This window comes from Lepidochelys olivacea, assembly GCF_965140295.1.
Source record: "Lepidochelys olivacea isolate rLepOli2 genome assembly, chromosome: 20".
NCBI lineage: Eukaryota > Metazoa > Chordata > Testudines > Cheloniidae > Lepidochelys > Lepidochelys olivacea.
This window is the reverse complement of record NC_140430.1, coordinates 14,430,029-14,448,899: the sequence shown is the minus strand read 5'-3', so window position 1 is coordinate 14,448,899 and position 18,871 is coordinate 14,430,029. Positions and strand designations below refer to the sequence as shown.

The window sequence follows — 18,871 nt, the reverse complement described above, 5'->3', positions numbered from 1 at the left end:
CTGTTTGGCCCCTGGAGCTGGCTCCTCCCATGCCAACACCCTCATCCAACTGGCAGGTGGCTGCTGGGCCATGTACACTATTCAACGATGGGATATTTGCCTTATGCTCCTTAACTAACTGCTCCCAGCCCCACACATGCACTTTGCCCAGGAGCTACAATCCTCACTGGGCAGAGGGGGAAACTGAGGCACAGAGGGGGGAAGTGACTTCACCCAAAGTTACACACAGAGCTAGGAATAGGACTTGGGAGACCTGACCCTCCCAATGACCCCTGCTCTCACCACTAGATCCCATTCCCCTCTGGGAGCCAGGGATAGAACCCAGAAGTCCTGATTCCCAGCCTTCCCCCCCCCCCGCTCCAGCGACTCCACAGCACTCCCTCCCACTCCTCTCAGGCTACAGGTAGCGCCTCTCAGTCAGTTGTGGTGACCTTCCATCTCCCTCCTCGACCTCTGCTGTTCACCTCTCCTCCTTTGACAGAGATCCCACCCAGGGTGGGGAGCAGCGATTGTTTATCTATTGAGGCTAATTAGGAACGATCGTTAGGGTGAACCCCATCACTCACAAGCAACGAACATGCTGTAACTAGCAGCAGAGCTTCTCCCTGATGGGTGCCAGAGATGGCTGTACCAGCCCGGGATCCCAACTACCCGCTACACTCAGCACCTGGACTGGAGCTAATTGCAGTGGGCCTAGCCCACGGGAGGCTCCTGAACTCTCATTTGTGCTTGTGGGAGACTGCGAGATGGCAGGGGTGGGGGATCAGCAGTCAATAGATAGAGGTGCATATATTGATCAATTGATCAGTCAATAGATTAAAGGATTATTTTTCTTGGCTTGATCCTTGGGGCTCCATTCCTACCTCTAAGCACCAGTGCTCCCAGCCCCTGCTAAAACCCAGCCCCGTCTCTTCCCTTCACTGCTAGGAACCAATTATCCCGTGGAGCTCGACCCCGCTAGGGCTGACATGTTTTAACTGCATCTTGGGTCTCCCCCCTCTACAGTAAACATGAGTTAATGGCTTCCTCCTGGCCCAAGGAGCAGGTGTGTCAGTTACATCGCTCCAAAACCTCCAGCTAAGCAAAGACAACTTGATATTGAATCTGGCTTTCAGCCCTAGCCTCTCGAGAGCCACGGGACTGGCAGGCTATGTGTGTGTGAGTGTTGAAATGTTGTGTGTGTCAGTCCCACGCTGGCGGGCCTCGAAACCACCACCGCCCGCAGTGCTCCTTCCCTCCCAGCCTGTGCCCAGAACCCAGGGTAGACTCAGCGATTGGCACAGGGTCACCCAGTGTGTCTGTGGCGGAGAATCCCATTTTCCCAATGCCTCTCCTGCTCCTTTGTGGGAAAGGAGTCTGGCCCCCCAAAGCAGTCTCCAGCCCTCAAAGGCCTGACCCCTGGGCAATACTGTAACAACAGGGAGAAGTGGGGGGGGGGCAGTTGGCAGTGAGTCAAAGTATGGTGGTGTCTGAGCTGGGACAAGAGAGCCCCCAGCACAAGAAAGGTTAACAGCTTGCAGGGTGGTGGGGAAAGGCTCGTGGGAAAACTCATTGGTGCCCCCTACTGGCCCCATCTAGGTGGCAAATGACTGGCTGGTGGGGGCAGCAGGTGTTGGGAAGGGTCAGACAGCCATGGTCTATTCACAAGGGGTCCAAAGGGCTCAGAGGAGGGGCTGGCTGATGTGGGCCCTACCATATAGATGGAGGGGTGGGGGCAGGTCTCGGGGGAGCCATCAGCATTCCTCTTCTGGGGGTAGCTGACGGATAAAGGGAAACTGGATCCCATCCCCCACACCTGCCCCCTGCATCCTACCCTGCAGCAGCCACCTATCAATGACCTGGGCCAGCACCCTTGAGGTCAAAGGTTCTGTGTCCTATTGCCAGCCCCTCACCCCCTGACCCCCATGCCCCAGCTGAACGTCTCCCCAGAGCCAAGCCCCAGTTTACACCAAGCCTTGGAGTACCTGCATGACCCCACCCCCGCCTGCTTGACCCCACCCCTGCCTGCGTGACCCCACACAGAGGTCACCATTTGGAAGAGTGCACTGCCCCATTCCTGCTGGCATGCGTGGTGCGTGGTGCATGGGAAGTCACACAGGCTTCGGAGACAATTCGGGTCCCGATCCCAATGTTGAGCCCAATTCATCCCTGCCCTGGGGCAGGAGCCAAGGGGAGGCAGCTGGGAGCAATTCAGCCCCCCATGCGGGTACAGCAGACAGGGGTATCACGAGCTTGTACCCTTGTTGCAATGACTCCTCTGGGCCACAGAATAGTCAGAGCATAGCTCTGCCCTGGCCATGCCCCCTCCTGTCCTGTCTCACCCCACCCCACCCCACCTGAGACCCACCCCGGGACAGCCCCAGCACTACGAGGCATCTCCAAGAAGGGAAGTAGCAGACACCTGCTGATGGCACCTGGCCTGACCCAAGCTAGCGTGAAAGGGCTATGGGGCAATCAGACCCATTACACCTGGGGCCCATCCATGGTTGTGCATTGCTTCCTTCACACTAGGCTGGCCCTATAGACCCAAGCCCCCACCCCCACTGCACCCTCAACCCCAGCCCCCCTCAACTTGAGCTAATGGAACCAGCAGCAAAGCTGAGGTTGCCCAGGAATTGGGGTGTCCTGATGGCAGACGGAAAGGGGCCTGATCCCCCACACACACTCCCTCCCTGCAGTGGAGCCGCCTTGCCCCCCCGGTCTCCTTCCTCCCGATTCGCCGCGGTGCAGGAGGGAAGCAGCGACATAAAAATGCAGATTCGGGATTGGTATGAAATAACATTCGATATAAATCCCTCTCCTGCGGGTCGCAAGATGAATCGGCCGCATTGAAATTCCACCGCAGTGATAATTAAACTCAGGATCGGCTCTGTGCTAAATTACATTCCTGCAATGCCGCTGCTTCGGGTCCCGGGAAATTGCTCCCAGGGCCTGGAGGAGAGGTTTTATCGCCCACCTGGGTGTGCCTACTGGAGAGGTTTGTTTCCTCCGAGACCGTAAAGCTGCCCCCTTGATTTATCGGCCCCTTCTCCCAAATCCGATTAAATATAGGATTTCTGCAGGATCCCCAGCCCCGCTCCCTGGGCCGGCTCCCGCAGAGCACCGGGGCCGAAGCAGGCAGGACAAACAACCCCAGCGAGGGCTGCCAGTCCCCTTGATTTACAGCCCAGCCCTGCTTTATGGGGGCTTTGCATTTTTGCTCTTGCTTTTTTCTATTCCTGCCTCTCGTTGTCCCGGGGGCCATGTCCCCCTCCTGCTCCCACCTTCCCCGCCTGTAGGAGTCTAGGTATAGGCAAGGCCAGCCACTGCTGGGGGTGGCCCATAATTCACCAGCCAAGGCCAACCAACCTGCCATGGGTTTGTCCTGTGTTGGGACTGGATAGGGAGAGTTTGATCTCCCCACCCGTGCACCCCAATGCTCATGAGTATCAGGGTGGGGGCAGGGAGAGCCCACTGGAGCATCTGCTTCGGGAGACGGGGCTGGGGCAAGTGTTTGATGGGGGTGGGCTGGTGCTCTGGGGCACCAGTGGGCAGTGAGGGGGAGGGGGGATCACCTGCTTCTGATTAGGCCTCATGCCACCCCACTCTGCCCCACAAGGTGCCCATCAGGTCACCCCTGCTGGGTTAATGGCTAGAGCAGGTGCCCTGGCAGCTGATGGGGAGATGTGGGGGCAGAGAATCAGCTTGGTGGGCATGTGGGTGCGGCTTGGACTGCTGGCTGCCCCACCCTGACCCTGGCTGGGAGGAGGGGAATGGAAAACGCAAATATAAAGAGAGGGAGGGAAGGCTTGTAGCAAAGAGACTGGGCTGGGGTGCAGGCACCTGGGTTCCATCACCCTCTCAGCCCCCAACTCCCCATGTGTTAGGGTGACCAGATGTCCTGATTTTATAGGGATGGTCCTGATATTTGGGGACTTTCTTAATTAGGCACCTATTACCCCCACCCCATCCCGATTTTTCACACTTGCTCTCTCGTCACCCTACCATGTGTCCTGTGGCCGGTCACCGAGGGACAGAGCTTCCCAAGTGCTCAGCATCCAGCACTCCCATGGTTCCCAAAGAGGTGCAGGGGGGGAATTCTCCATTGTTCTCAAGGGGACGCAGATACACTCATTCCCCCACCGCCCATTCAACTGGGGGTCTCTGCGCAGCACCCCAGCCTGGGGAGATGAAAGGGTGCCCCCTAGTGGAGCTGGTGGGAGCTGCACTTGCAATGGGCTCCATTACTGCTGGAGTGACCCCGGCTGACCCACCAAGGGACTCAGCTGGGAGCCCAGGAAATCAGTGCTGGAAGGTGCCAAAGCTGGCTGGGGCTGAGGAACCAGCAGCCGTGGTCCAGACAGGCAGCCCCCAAGCAGAGCCTGCCATAGCCACCGCAGGAGATGTTCCAGGCAGGGCTGCCCTTGAGGCCTGTAGACAGCTGGTGGGGGTGGGAGGGAGCCCACCTGCTGGTGGAGAAGGGGGCCAGCTTGGTGGGCTTGGAGACTGCACTCCTGTATCTCAAGCAGGGGCAACTGCTCCCCAACACAGTGTGGCTGGGCAGGGGGAGGCAGATCATTCAGCTCTCATGCCAGGAAGTGAGTGTGGAAGGATTGTTCATGTGTGTGTGTGTGTGTGTGTGTGTGTGTGAGAGAGAGAGAGAGAGAGAGAATATGCTTCCTTCTGTTGGTCAGAGACCCAGAAGGCATCTAAATGCCTGAACCCTGGAGCTGGACAAAATGCCCGTAACAACGTTTCTTGGTTTTGGTTTGTCTGTTTCATGGCTGCTGAAACAGAAGCTACTTCCCCAAAACAGCAGTATCCCAGGGGAAATCCCCATGGATTTAGGGGGCTCCCTGGTGATTAGTGAGCCCCAGCTTTAGTTGAAGGGGTGGGAGTGTGTGGGGTGTGTGTGAAATTTTAGCAAAGACCCTCTTTCCCCAGAGTACTCTTTAGGCATCTGAGTTAAACAGGCTGCTAATAAAGCTAAAGACTGTTCCACACTCTTGGCAGGGCCTTCCCTTCCCCAGGGCCCTAATTCCAGCCTCTCACAAAGTCATAAACTCACAGGCTGTCCTGTTGCCACAGGGTCTTCCAGAGAGGCTGAGACCTGAATTGCTACAGTTGAAGTCAAGAAGCTGCCTCCCTGCTCACTTTGGGCAAAACCCGCTCAGGCCCCTTCCTCCATCAGAAAAACATGTAAAAGCACCGATTTCCACTGGGATTTTCAACTATCCAGAGTCAGGAACCACTTCGGTGGGCCTTTGGTTTCATGAATGTGTCTCTGTGCAGTATTTAAATGCTAGGGACAACCACAAGGTCCTGAGAAACTTTTATTAGCAGCTATTATTATCTGTATTGTGGTAGAACTTGGAGGTCCTAGCTGAGACTGAGTCCCATTGTGTTAGGTTCTGCACAGACACAATCTCTCTACCAAAGACCTTACAAGGCAGACAAAGGGTGGGAGAGGAAACTGAGGCACAGGATGGGGCAGTGACTGATCCAGCAACTCAGGGGCAGAGACAGAAACAGAACCCAGGTGTCCCAACTCCCACCACAGTGCCCTAGTCACCAGACCATACTGCCACTAGCAGTTATATCCCAGAGCAGCAGATATGATTAGCAAGGACAGTGGCTAACTGGAAAAAGAAGGTTGGATTTCAAGAGGGATGGAGCCACCATGGGACTCAGGAATGCAAGCTGGGCCAGGGTCATTACCAGGCCTCTCAGCTGCAACACCAGCCTCTATCTGCAGTGACCCTGACTCTGGGCCCTGAATTTTCACTAATACTTGCAAATGCATGGCTTGATTTGCAGGAATCAGTGAAAGCTGTGGCCACCCTGCACCTGCCAGGACATTTAGGGGCCTAAATAGGAATTTAGGGGTCTAACTTTAACCTCCCCCACCCCGCCAGTTTTGATGTCAGTTAATGGAGTTTGCAGTATGCAGTTCAGAGCACTAGGGGGAGAACTGGAGCACATGCAGGGATGGTCGGTTACAGATAATGGAGGTTTCTGCCATAAAGACTCCATATATGCAGGGTGTGTAGCTTGAAAGCTTGTATTACTTCACCCACCTTGTCTCTATAAAGATGCCATCTCAACCCAAGCAGCAGGCCTGGAAAGGGGGCACAAAGAGCCGGGGTATCTCTGTTGCCCTGATGTGCTCAGCCCTTTCTGCATGGACACGCATAACCCTGCCCTGCTGGGAGGACTTGATCCTGGACTCAAATTCTGGAGGGTGATTTTACGCTTTTTACTCTGATTTTTCTTTTCCCTTTGGGTGCACCAGGTTTCATCCCGAGGCCGGTATTGTATGGAAAGCTAGATAATCCCCAGAAGAAAATACCCCCTACCTGGGCACCGCTTACCAAGCTTTAGCTCTGCTCCTGTTGGGCAGATGGCATTATGCAGATGGTGCCTGATCCAGCAGATGGCATTGTACTCCCCCATGCAATAGGGTCCCTGGGCCAGAGGGCAGTGCTACAGTATGACCTGCTGTATTGCCCCTGGATCAAATTGGTTAGTCTCTAAGGTGCCACAAGTCCTCCTTTTCTTTTTGCGAATACAGACTAACACGGCTGCTACTCTGAAACCTGCCCTAGCTCTGTTGGGGATGCTGCACTCACCTGCAGTATCCCCCCCAGGTCAGTAGGGGGCGCTGCACCCCGTACTTCTGAGCCTCGGCCAACAGGTGACGCTGCGCCGACCCCTCTGTAGTACCGCTCCATGGCCTGCTGCTGGCGCGGCGCCCTCCAGTAGTACCGCCTCCCGGTCAGCAGGTGGCGCTGTGGCACACAGCGCGAGCTGTTCCTGGGACCTTCCTGCCGGGCGGACGCTCTGGGCGCTCCCCGCTCCCTCTAATGCCCCTCGTTCGCCGCCGAGTTCCCGCCTGCCGCGGACGTCACTTTCTGGGCCGCGTTGTGGTCCCGCGCATGCGCAGAGACCCTTCTCTCTTTGCCCTTCCTCCTCGAGCACCGGGTAAGGAGGACCCGGGCCCGGGCGGGGCGGCCTGGCCTGGCGAGGCCCCTGGTGCTGGGAGAGTGGAGGGGCTGGGGGTGACGGCGTAGGGGGAGAAGGCTACGGGTGTGGGGGGAGGGGCTGGGGGGTGAAGGCTGGAGGGGAGGGGCCGGGGCGAAGGGGGGGGAAGGCTACGGGTGTGGGGGGAGGGGCTGGGGGTGAAAGTGGCCGGGGAAGGCTGGAGGTGTGGGGGAAGGGGCGGGGCTGGGGTTGAAAGTGGCGGGGAGGGAGAAGGTAGGGGTGTGGGGGAAGGGACTGGGGGGAAGAGGAGGGGCTGGGGTGAAGAGTGGAGAAGGCTTGGGGTGGGGGGGAGCTGGAGTTGGGATCCCTGTTTGACTGGGGTTGGGCTGTGGGGGAGGGAGGTAGCTGCCTGGCCTGGAGGAAGGGTACTAGGTGGCTATATGTTGGGCTAGGTTTGGGATCCTCTGGGCTCTTCTCCCCCAGGGTTTGGCCAGGGCTCCTGTTCTCCCCTGCCTCCTGCTGGATGTGCCCAAGAGGGGAAGCCACTGCTGAGAAGTAAATGACAAACCCCTGCCAGTTTGCTTTAATTATTCAGCCCCCCACACCCTTATCCGTTGGTGGGGTCTGGTCTTGATCTGTAGACTGGAGGTGGTACTGATCTTTATTGCAAGGGGTCCACAAGGCCATTTTTATTACAATAGAGGCCCCAATTGTCCTGGGTGCTGAAGAGACAGCCCCTGCCCTGAAAAGCTTACAGTCTAAACACACAGTATGAGAGGGACAGTGGCTTGCCCAGAGTTGCCTATCAGATCGGTAGCAGAACTGGGAGTAGAACTCAGGTCTCTGGGTTCCTAGTCTAGTGCACTACCCACTAGACCACTCTGTTTCTCCTTAATGCTTATCACGAGCTTGAGGATCCTTGGATGAAAAGTGCTTGGGACACGCAGAGTATTCATGTACATTGAAAATGACTTCGGGGATCTGAGAGTCACTGACCACTTGTGCAGGAGTTAATGGGCCATTCCCATCTCTAACTTATTTGATCGTGAGTTTTAGAAGCCTGAGGGAAACTTAATGCAAGTGCTCCTGGGGAATTGTTTGACTCAGCCACACAAGTCCTGGATGAAGGGGGCTCTGCTACTGGGGGCTTGGAAGGAGTCCCAGAACCCGAGGATGGTTCTGGATTAGGGGATGGGACATGAAGATGCTTTGTTGTCTCCTGAGAAACTCCAAAGCTCTTTACAAAAGCAAATGACTTGAGTTTTACACTCTACACAGAGTAGGTAAATTATATCCCCATATGGGAAAACTGAGACAGAGTGATTTCCGTATGATTGAGTGAGCAGGAGTGGGAAGTAGAACCCAGATGTCCTGAGTCCCAGATCACACAGGATCCTGATGGGTTTTTCCCATCGTATCTGTGAGTCTTTCCATTCTAGTATGGTGCCAGTGCTTTAAAGCTCAGCCAAGCTGTGGGTATTGGTCTCTGGTAGCTGAGCTGCCTATCTTATTTATTTTGTGGTAGCTCTTAACAGCCTCAGTCATGGACCAGGACACCATGGTGCTAGGCACTGTACAAACAGCTGATCCCTGTCCAAAGGATCTTACATTCTAAATACTTAAAGATTTTGTGCTCTGCTTCCATTCCAGGGTCTTCGTCACTGGCCTGCACTGTTCAGCCCCTTGTGGGTTCCCATGGGATTAGCATTGCACTTTTCTGGTGCGTTTGATATTGTGCAGTTAATGGTCATACCCCCTTCTCCCACCTGTTGTCACCTCTTATGATGATCCCAGTTACCTGTCGTGGTCAATATTATCACCTTGGTAATATTATTTTGAACTTTTGGCACGTTCACTGGGAGTCCCCCACTCCCCTTTGCAGCATGTTTCTATTGCAGTGAATGATATAAATTGCAGGGTGATGTGGATTCTTAATGTGGTGGTGGTTTGGTTTCTCTTCCAGTTTTGTGACCCTCCTGCTGTCCCCGAACATGTATGCCTGTGCAAAATTCGTCTCTGCTCCTGCCCTAGTGAGTAGTGGAAAATCCCATTGTTTTTATCCATTCTAATACTAGGCATTTCTGTAACACTTTGTTTTCAACATATTAGCTAATCGTCACAGCACTTAACCCCCTGCCACATAGGTATCTCCATTGTCTAGACGAGGAAACTGAGACCCAGGTGCCTGTTGTCGAGGACACGAACCCCAGATGGCACGGTTCGTTCTCTGACTGGAGAGATACAGGCAACACCAGCAACGTCCGAACACAAAGCTCTTTACTGAAGAGTGCACACAACAATAGAGAGCAGCCCGTCTCCAAAGAGAACCAGCCGGCCTCTAAGTAAAACTCATAGGGTTTTTATAGACCGTTCCGTCGCGTCACAAGTTTATTCATAAAGCAGCCTACCCCCCCATATTAGTTAAAATCCTCTTTCTCTATATGCATGCACATCTGCCCCTCTTATTGTAGATAACTTTTAGCAAATCGTAGTGCTTCACTAACTTTCTTATTGGTATGGGTGTCAACCAGGAGACGAGGAGTTAAAACAGACCTATAACACAAGAGCAGGGAATGGAAAACAGTGCCTCTGTATCTCAAGGACTGTTCCCAGCACATTTGGTACAAAAATGCAGGAATGCAGGTCTCCCCTTTTTTTCTTACTCCCTACAACTTAAACAAGTATTATTTTATTCTATTTATCTTGTTCAGGGACTTTCCCAGCAACCTTTATTGGCCTGACTTTGGTTCGGTTGGCATAACTGCTTCATATTTAATTTTTCTCACCTAACAGTCCCCCCTTTGTCCCTAGAGTGCCATAGGGGAACTCTTGGGACATACTGGTCTCTGTGTGGAGTGACTTAAAAATATTCACTGGTTGGTAGGGCACAGCTTGATACCCATCCAACAGCCACATCTTAACATAACATACAAAATTATTAGGCCACAAACAATTACAACGGCACCGCAAAGCACGTTATGTAACCAGCCACCTATATCTGGAACCCAGTTGAACAAATTGCTTCACCATGAGTTGACTCGCTCTCCTCCATGGTCTTTTGCAACTTGCATAAGGTGGTTTGCTCTTTCCCAGGTGGCGTTATAAACGTCCGGAACATATACACAGCATTCTTGCCCAATTAACGCACGTGTTCCTCCCTGAGAGGCCAGTAAAATATCTAATGCCAAGTGGTTTTGGAGAACCGTCTGCCTCAGTTTTTTTTGTTCGGTTGCCAAATCTACCAAGGCATCGGCAGTAGTATTTGCCATTATCTCCAACACTCCCTGAAATCTCATGACTCCTTCCCCAATACACCTGGTGGCACCTCCACAGGCAAAGACAAATCCTGCACAAGCACCCATCCAATCATTTAGGGCATGCCAAGTAAGGGGGCGAGAGTCATTTGCATCTTCCTCAGCCCCTCTTACATTTTTGATTTTTCCCTTTAGGGAGACGTGTGCGGTATACTACAGGTGGTTCTAATCAAGCCAAGTAGCAGGATCCACTCCATGAAGGAGGGAGGGCTAGGTATGCCTTGTTACCACACACCCAGTATACTCCAAAAAGGGTAGGAGTGACTTTGGACCAGGTATTATTAATACGTTTGTACCATCCGGTCCAAGATGGGAGGGAGAATTTAGCCACGGAGGCATTAGAGGAACATAAACACATAGTATGAGTTGGCAGGTTATACCCAAGCGTGCAATTTATAATGTAATGGTCAATCAACTTTATACAAAAAATGTTCTTCCCCATGCAGACTGCACTTGTTACCCACAAATCTATACCACGCGGAGGTGCAAGAGGTTGCCCCATCTGGGGGAAAGAGAGATTAGGACCTCTTTTACTCTCGAAATGAGTGCCGTTAAAGTAGGCTGTGTACTCACTATTACCCAAAGCTATTTTCCCCTCTCTTAAGAGGCACCATTGACCCAACTCGTTTCCAAACTATTAGATACCTGCTTTCAGAGATGCCGGTATCAGCCCAGGTAATATTTAAATTGCCTGTAGAATCCTTCCAGGATGGGGTCCAGGTCATATTCATTGCACTAAGGGGAATAGGAACCATGGGAAGACCTTTGTGGCTATCTGCTGGTATTAATGAGCACACCCAGCATGAAGTGTTTTATAGGGCTAGCATATGATATTTCATTTCATGGGCAAGACGTATAAATGTGTTAGAACAGTGTGATTCTATAGTCTCAACTCCCCGTACCACCAGAAAAGAAAGATAACAAATACTAAACAGATTAAAAACACAAGAACCCAGCTTAAAGAATGGGGCCATCTTTTCCCTGAGAGGACACCACCAAATCAAGGGTTTTTTAGCTGCAGCCGGAGCTTCAGGTCGCTGAAAGGGGTAGCAGTCCATTTGTCTTGAGCACAGATGTTGTCTGCTTCTGATTCACCCGGTTTATGGTGGGGTGAATGTGCGTGGCTCCCTCAAAGTCCGAAGCTGTCTGCTTCTGGGGAACCTTTTTCCGGGTCAGGTTCCCTAGCGGTGCAATACAGGTTAGCTCTGTCAGTGGACAAGGGAGAGGTTACTAGCACTTCACCTTGTTTTTTCCCCTGCTGTCTAAAAGGAGGAAAGACAAAACCCCAGAAGGAGGGACAGGCTGATCAGTAGTCGAAGTGAAGTCATCTTGAGGTGGAGGGGTCTTTTTGCAGTAAGAAGCACGGGTCCAGGCAGTCAGTCCTCAACACTGTAGTGTCCCATGAAGTGAGCGGCAAAGCTAGGAATAGAACCCAGGAGCCCTGACTCCCAGTCTTGTTCTCGGACATTCTGCCTCTAGGGGAGTACATTGGGGGGGAAAAAAAGTAGATTTCACGTCAGTCTGTATCTGCTTAAAGTAAGGGTAGCTAAACCATGGCCAATATGCTGCATGGCCAGCCTCATTATCATTATGGAGGTGAGGACTGCGGGTATTACTGATGCTGGGAACTGTAGTCGCCACAGACCACACTTAAGTATCAAAGATGACCGTAGCTGCTGTCTACATCTTATGCAAAATGGTTGGGGCTCTTAGCCAGTTACCAATGAATCCCTCGGCACCATAGTTTAGTGGTAACTTGCCCTCGACAGGCCAGATAATTGTAACCTTTTCCTATTAGCTACTAATTAGCTGGGTGGCATTTCCTGTCTCTGGAGGTGTAATAAAACTTCCTTCTGAGCTAAGCTGCCTGCTGCAACGTTGGGGCTGCCAACCCATTAGACTTGTAACTGGCTGCTGGCTCTCAGTAATGCTGCCCTGGTGTCAGTCTGCCTGCCCTCAGGGCCCGCATGTCAGGACTTGGTTATTCCCACAACATGCTTCAGTGTCAAGGGATCCTTAACCATGCCTCGAGCTCTGCTCCACCCAAGGCTGGGGCACATCTCAGACACGCTTGTGTACACTGACCTGCAGAGCTATGTTGTGGAGATCTGCTCCCCTACCACAGTGTCCTACTGTAGATGGGCCCTGCTTGGCTACATCCTTCACGCCAGCTTCAGTAGCCGGACACTAAGTGAATCCCTCCTCTGATCTGAGTTTGGTCCAGATGGCTACAACAAATACAGCCACCCCAGCCTCCTGTTTCATCAGCTCATAGGTGAAGAGGGAATCACTGATTAACTGGAGGTGCTTCCTGCTAACTCTGTGCTAGCCTGGGGTGGCAAGTGCCAGCAATAAGGTGATCCCCTGGTAAACAGGAAGCACTCTCCATTTTCCATCGAATTGTGTAGCGTCTCATGGCTTGTCTACACTTACCGGGGGATTGCGCAACGATCGATGTATTGGTGGTCAGTTTAGCAGATCTAGTGAAGACCCACTAAATCAACCGCAGATTGTTCTCCCGTCAACTCCTGTACTCCACCGGATCGAGAAGAGTAAAGGGAGTCAACGGGAGGGCGTCTCTCCTCGATATCACGTGCCGTGGTCCCCACGGTAAGTAGATCTAAGCTACGTCAGCTTGAGTTATGCTATTCACGTAACTCAAGTTGTGTAGCTTAGATCAACTTTTAACTGTAGTGTAGACAAGGCCTCGGTAAGAGAGGGCTGGTTCTTGGATGGTGCTTGTCTGCCCCAGGTAAGTGACTGTCTCCTGGTTCAGTTCCCCTCTCCTCCCTTCTGTGTTAATCTTGTGTTGGGGTTCCAGTAGGGCATAAATTCACATTGACTGTGGCTGGTTTCCAGGTAATGGTTACTTGCTGTCATAGTAATTCAGTCAGCTCCATGGGCAAGATTGATCAGGATTACCTTCCAAGATGGACTGTCCTGGGCCATACTGGTCCATGAGGAGGCAACATTTGGGGTAACCTTCTTCTTTTGTGTTGTCTTAGCATGGACTGTGCTGTGGGAACAGAGAGAGGCTTGAGAACAGTGCTTAGTTTGTGCCAGGGCTGAGCCCCAGGACCTCTAGACTTAGCAGTTCTATAGCCCTGGCACCTCTGGGCTTGCCACATCAATTATGAAAGTAAAAAATATTGCATGAGCCCTGACATCTCTTTCATTACAAATTAAGCACTGCTTGAGAACGTTTGGTTTGGAACGTATTAAAACAGGAAGTGGCAACGCGATGCCAGTGCTGCTACCAAGCGTGGGGATTCCAGCTGCCCTCGGGGAAAGTACTACCATTCCTCTACCCCACAGCAGAGACATGGAGTGCCACATTCAGCTATGGAGTCAATGGCAATTGCTTCCACTTATGCCAGAGTTAGATTTGACCCAGAGAACTGCTGCAGGGCATTCATGGCCTGAGTTCTGAAGATTCCACCCCTTCCAGGATCAGGCTGTCCACCCAGCCACTGGAGGGACCTTCATGCAGATGATCTGCAGAAGACATCCCGTCTCGACTCTTGGAGCAACAGCTGCTCTGGTGTCCCTGAAAATAATTCAGTCACTCTGCATTAGGCCAGCCCCAGCTAACAACTGGGGGAGAGCCTGGCACACTTTGGGCGCTGTGTAAATGCTGCGGCCCCCTGCAGAGCTGCAAGGTGGGGGAAATATTGCTCCAGTTCCTTTCCAGTGACCTCTCAGTCTCCGCATAACTCAGCTGACAGGTTTGCAGGAAGCTGGCGCTGGGTATCTGGTAGGGATTGTATTGCATTGCCTCTCTGGGCAGAGCGGCTCCGTCTGAATGATTACTTTGTCTGTCTGCAGGTGAGGAACAGCTCGAGGCTGCTGTGCAGACCAGTCTCTGCCTCCCTGCTGAGCAGGCCGGAGACCAGGACAGATGAGGTAAAACGCTGAGCTTGGACCATGAAAATGGAGAGGATCGTCGGAGCTTGAATTGACTTAACCATTGGGTCCAGCAGGGGGCGTGCAGAACAAATATTCCACTCCATAGCTTCTTTGACTAGAGCAAAGTTGGGGGGTGGAAATCCCTGCTGGGTGAGGAGACTCAGCTGGGCTGGCTTGCTCTGTCGGGCTTCTGGGCTTAATCGCTCAGGGAAGAATCATAAAGCAAAAGGCAAATCTGGGCAACGGAAGAAAGCATGTTAACAGTGCTGCAAGCTCTCCCTCTGGAAAGGGATTGGTGATTCAGTAGGAGGTGCTCTTCCTTGCAAGTCAACTCTGAACCAATCCCCCAGCATGGGGCTAGAGTGCGCTGTGCTGCTACAAGCTGTATTAGGCAGAATACTGAGAACGGGACCCAAGTCCTCTGGCACATGCAAGGAGGTTAGCCCTGGAGTCCCAGCCAGCTCTCAACTTGTAATTAGTCTGCGCCCACAAATTGCTCACCTGGGCTCAACTGAGAAGTCACTTCCTGACCAGAAGTGTTCTACACTGCTAAACAGCTGCCAAATTCCACCCCAGCCATGGCTGCAGTTCAGTGGTAGGTGGAACTTCATAGAAGGATCATGTATTACAATTAAAATACTTTAGTGCCTTTCACTTGAAGGATCCCATAGAAAGGGGCGGGGGGGGAGACGCAGCAGGAGCACTAGATGGCTGTAAACCCAATATCTCAGGAATACTTCTAGGCCAGTGCTTTATAATGCTGGAAATCCAGCTCGCCAGTAGTTTTAAGGTATTCATTTCCAGGCCTAGCAAGTCACAGGACCTTCTCTTACTAAAACCCCAGGGAGATCAGAATTGCCCCTCCATATGGGGAAACTGAGGCACCAAAGTGAAGCAATTTCCTGAGGTTACAAGGAGCTTAAGTGGCTCCCAGTTCTGTGGCTCAGTGCACTAAGTATGCCCCTCTCTTTAGCCTAACTCACAACCTCACCCCTCTAGAGGCCCATGAAGTCAGCTCTCCAAACCATGTGAGAAACTTGGGTTCTTGTGGTCCTTAGTCTGCTCAGTGCAGATGTTTCCATGGCAATGCCCTGGTAGAGAGCTGGCAAAAAACACTTCTGGAGCTCCATCTCCAGCTGAATTTCACTCTCATCTCTTCAACTTATCCTAGCTCGGCTCCACCCCAGTGCCCCAGAATGCCCTCCTCCAAGCCTTGCGCCGGGAGTTCCACACCAGCTCCATCTCCCGGGACATTGACACTGCGGCGAAGTTCATCGGTGCCGGTGCTGCCACAGTTGGAGTAGCCGGCTCTGGTGCTGGCATTGGAACCGTATTTGGCAGCCTCATTATTGGCTATGCCAGGTAAGGAATTAGCCTGTATCAGTTAGCTCTTCCCCTGCTCTAACCATGTCCCCTGGCTTGCTTACAGCTGGTGCAGGCAGGGCCTGGGATGGGGTATCAAGCAGACCACGGGCCAAATCTGGACAACCAGATCCTTTTGAAATGGACTCCGAAATCTTTTTATTTATTTATTAGTTATTGATCTATTTTTTTTCTCTCTCTGGAGTCTGGTCCTTGGTTATATCTTGACCAAGAAATTTGGACCGTGACAAAAAATGATTGACATCTGGCTAGGACTTCCCAGTATGAGCCCCTGAGCGGGTGTGCAAGTGAAAGCAAGACCCATCAGAGCAGTTGTAACAGGCTGATAAGAGTGAACCCAGTCTCCTGCTCTTCCTGTGCATCCGTGTGGGACTTGGATTCTTTAAGCTCTTCTGTGCAGCCTCAGCCTGTTAAGATGGCAGCTCCTTATGTGATAGCCCTCTTTAAAAGGAATAGTGATTGATTCCACTGAACCTGGATACAGTGCCTAGTCTGTTACAGTCCCCTGGGCCTTTGCTCTCAATCTTGGCCAATGCTCTTGGCACTGTCAGTGGAAGGGACCATCAACTGTCCATGAGGAGCATTTCTAAATTGGTCTGACCACTCCTTCGTATAAGCAGGAGATTTGAGGTAGGAGCAGGACTGCTGAGGACTCTTACTGAGTATCAAGCCCTTCCTGTCTAGGGCACAGATTCAGATCCAGCCTGAAATCTGTGGGTCAAATGAATCTGGTGGGTTTCAGTTTCATCCTTTATGGGTGGGAATGCCCCCTCCCGGCCAGCTCTAGTGGATGCTTTTGAATGGGCTGTGGAGGCCAAACTTCCACTAAGAGGGGTCATTGTTGGGCAGGGTGGGGCATGCTGTAGGGGACACTGGGAAAGCTTGCCCTGGCACTGTCCCCTGCTATGCCTCTACTGTGGAGTCTCCAGAGCAGTCAGCCTGGTGCCGAGTTCACATCCTCTCCTCCGCAACACGGGCTGTCCCAAGGAGCCTGTTGGTGGCTCTGAAACAAAGTGGGATTTTCCCACTTCCTCCTGCTGTGGAGCTCTCTCTAGTGGTCAGGGTGGGTTTTGGTTTCTTATCGTTACCAGTGGTGAGCTGGAGCCGGTTCGCTGGAACCAGTTGCGCGGGACAACGGGTTCTAAAAGGGCTTCTAAATTTAACAACCGGCCAAAAGTGGCGCCTTAGGCACCGACTCCAAGGGTGCTCGGGGCTGGAGCACCCACGGGGAAAATTTGGTGGCAGCTCCCTGCCTGGCCCCAGCTCCCCTCTGTTCCACCTTCACCTCCTCCCCTGAAGGCACCACCACGTTCCTCCCACCCCCGCAACCCCCAGCTTCCCGCAATCAGCTGTTCACGTGGGAAGCCTGGGAGGGCTGAGAAGCAGGCAGCAGCTTCGCCCTCAGGCCCAGGGAAGCAGAGGTGACCTGGGGCGGGGAGCGGTTCCCCTGTGCGCGCCCCACCCCCGGGTTACCTGCTGCGGCGCAGGCGGCCCTCCTTGCATCCCCAGCTCGCTTCTGCCTCTTATTCCCTGGGCCTGAGCGTGAAGCCACTGCTTGCTTCTCAGCCCCCCCACCCCTGCTTCCCACACGAACAGCTGATTTGCAGGAAGTAGGGGGTGGGGGGACGAGAAGCAGAGCAGGGAGGAGGAGGAGTGGAGGTGAGGTGAGCTGGGGGGCGGGGGGAGCTGTCGGTGGGACACCCACCAAATTCTCCCTGTGGGGGCTCCAGCCCTGGAGCACCCGCAGAGTCGGTGGCTAACGCGCCACTTTTGATGTGATCAGTGTGGGGAGCGGCTGCTTCTCCCCCCTCCCCACCCCGCCCAGCTACGCTACCCCGCCCCTAGGAGCCAGAGGGACCTGCCGGATGCTTCCTGGGAGCCACCCTAAGTAAGCACTATGGAGACTCCCCACTTTGCCCCCCGGCAGGTCCTTCTGGCTCTTAGGGGTGGGGCGGGGTGGGCACCCACTACGGTGACCCACGAGACTCTCCTGTCTGGTCCTCGGGGCAGTCAGGGGGGAGGGGAGTGGATAGGGCAGGGGTCCCGGGGGGCGGGCCATGACCCTCTCGTGGGGTGAGGAGGGAACCGGTTGTTAAGATTTTGGCAGCTCATCACTGTCTAGCTCATCACCCTAAACCCATAACACTGGGATTTTTGTCAGCACTATGTGCTAATCCCAGTGCTGTTGCCCAGCACTGAGAGAGCAGGGGACAGGTGTAGGCAGCAAGTCAGGCTTCTTTCAGACCATCACATGTCTGTCAAATACATGAATTTGGGACTCTTGAATGTAAAGACCCATCTAGAGTGAATCTAGGATTCAACCATCTGGGAGCTCCTCTGTAGCCAGCCATCATTACACTGCCCCCTGGTGGGAGAGGCTGGGACTGCACTAGCCTTAGTGCTCCCAGACTGTTCTCTCCCCATGACTCTGCATTGTAGTGATTTCTCCCTCTGGCCAGGAGGAGCTGTGCTTGGCTCCCTTCAAAGACTGCCCTGGGGATCAGCCAGAGGGGGTTGATCAAGAGCAAAGTACCTCATGGGCCATTAGGAGCTGGCAATGCTTTACCTTACTGTTGAGCAGCCCCCTCTGGCTGATGCCAAGAGACATCCTGCTCTCCCTCCATGCACATTGGTGTATCTGACTCTTGGGCTGCTGTGCCCAGCCCTGCAGCATGGGGGATGCTCACTATGCTCCCACATGCTTCACTGACTGGTGCTTTCTTCCTCCCCTCACAGAAACCCTTCCCTGAAACAGCAGCTGTTCTCCTACGCCATCCTGGGCTTTGCACTCTCCGAGGCCATGGGGCTCTTCTGCCTGATGGTGGCTTTTCTCATCCTCTTCGCCATGTGATGGAGCCAGCTTCCTGCTGTGTGTTCCTCCTGTGTCTGGTCTATTGTGAGCGGTTGTGAATGTCCTAATGCAGGTGGGGGTATCCCTGTCTCCTAACCAAATCTGTCTGGCCCAGCCCTGATTGAGGGAAGGTGAATAAATACTGTATTGAAATACAGAATGTAGCTTCTTGGTGTGTTCTTGGCATACAGGGAACCACTTAGGCCACTTCCTCTATGTATGTGCACTAAGGTGACCAGACAGCAAGTGTGAAAAATCGGGATGGGGGTGGGGGGGTAATAGGAGCCTATATAAAGAGAGAGATCCAAAAATCGAGACTGTCCCTATAAAATCGGGATATCTGGTCACCCTAATGTGCACCCACCTGCTAGCTGATACTTGTACCTGCAGCCATGCTGCCTAGGGCTGTGCTCTGGGTAGACCTTGGTAAGATAAGGAGGGTGAGGCCTTGGCCCTG

General features: G+C 53.1%; 1 protein-coding gene across 2 annotated transcripts; it reads left to right on the top strand.

The window, feature by feature from the left end:
* Positions 1-6,832: 6,832 nt before the first annotated feature.
* ATP5MC2 (ATP synthase membrane subunit c locus 2) lies at positions 6,833-18,574 on the top strand. Of its 2 annotated transcripts, XM_084610203.1 has the most exons (6): positions 6,900-6,960; positions 8,611-8,680; positions 8,924-8,990; positions 14,100-14,177; positions 15,352-15,542; positions 18,300-18,574. In XM_084610203.1, exons 1-6 carry the CDS (start codon positions 6,915-6,917, stop codon positions 18,412-18,414), a joined length of 567 nt encoding a protein of 188 aa, XP_084466329.1. In that variant the 5' UTR covers positions 6,900-6,914; the 3' UTR covers positions 18,415-18,574. The 2 variants fall into 2 exon arrangements, with proteins under 2 accessions (XP_084466330.1, XP_084466329.1); XM_084610204.1 differs by lacking the exon at positions 8,611-8,680 and having other exon boundaries at positions 6,833-6,960.
* The last annotated feature ends 297 nt before the right edge of the window (positions 18,575-18,871 follow it).

Coding starts and splice junctions, on each gene's coding strand:
- ATP5MC2 (XM_084610203.1), top strand. CDS start 6,915: ATGCGCAGAGACCCTTCTCTCTTTGCCCTTCCTCCTCGAGCACCGG. Junction 14,178..15,351: donor CGGAGACCAGGACAGATGAG/GTAAAACGCTGA, acceptor AACTTATCCTAG/CTCGGCTCCACCCCAGTGCC. Junction 15,543..18,299: donor CTCATTATTGGCTATGCCAG/GTAAGGAATTAG, acceptor CTCCCCTCACAG/AAACCCTTCCCTGAAACAGC.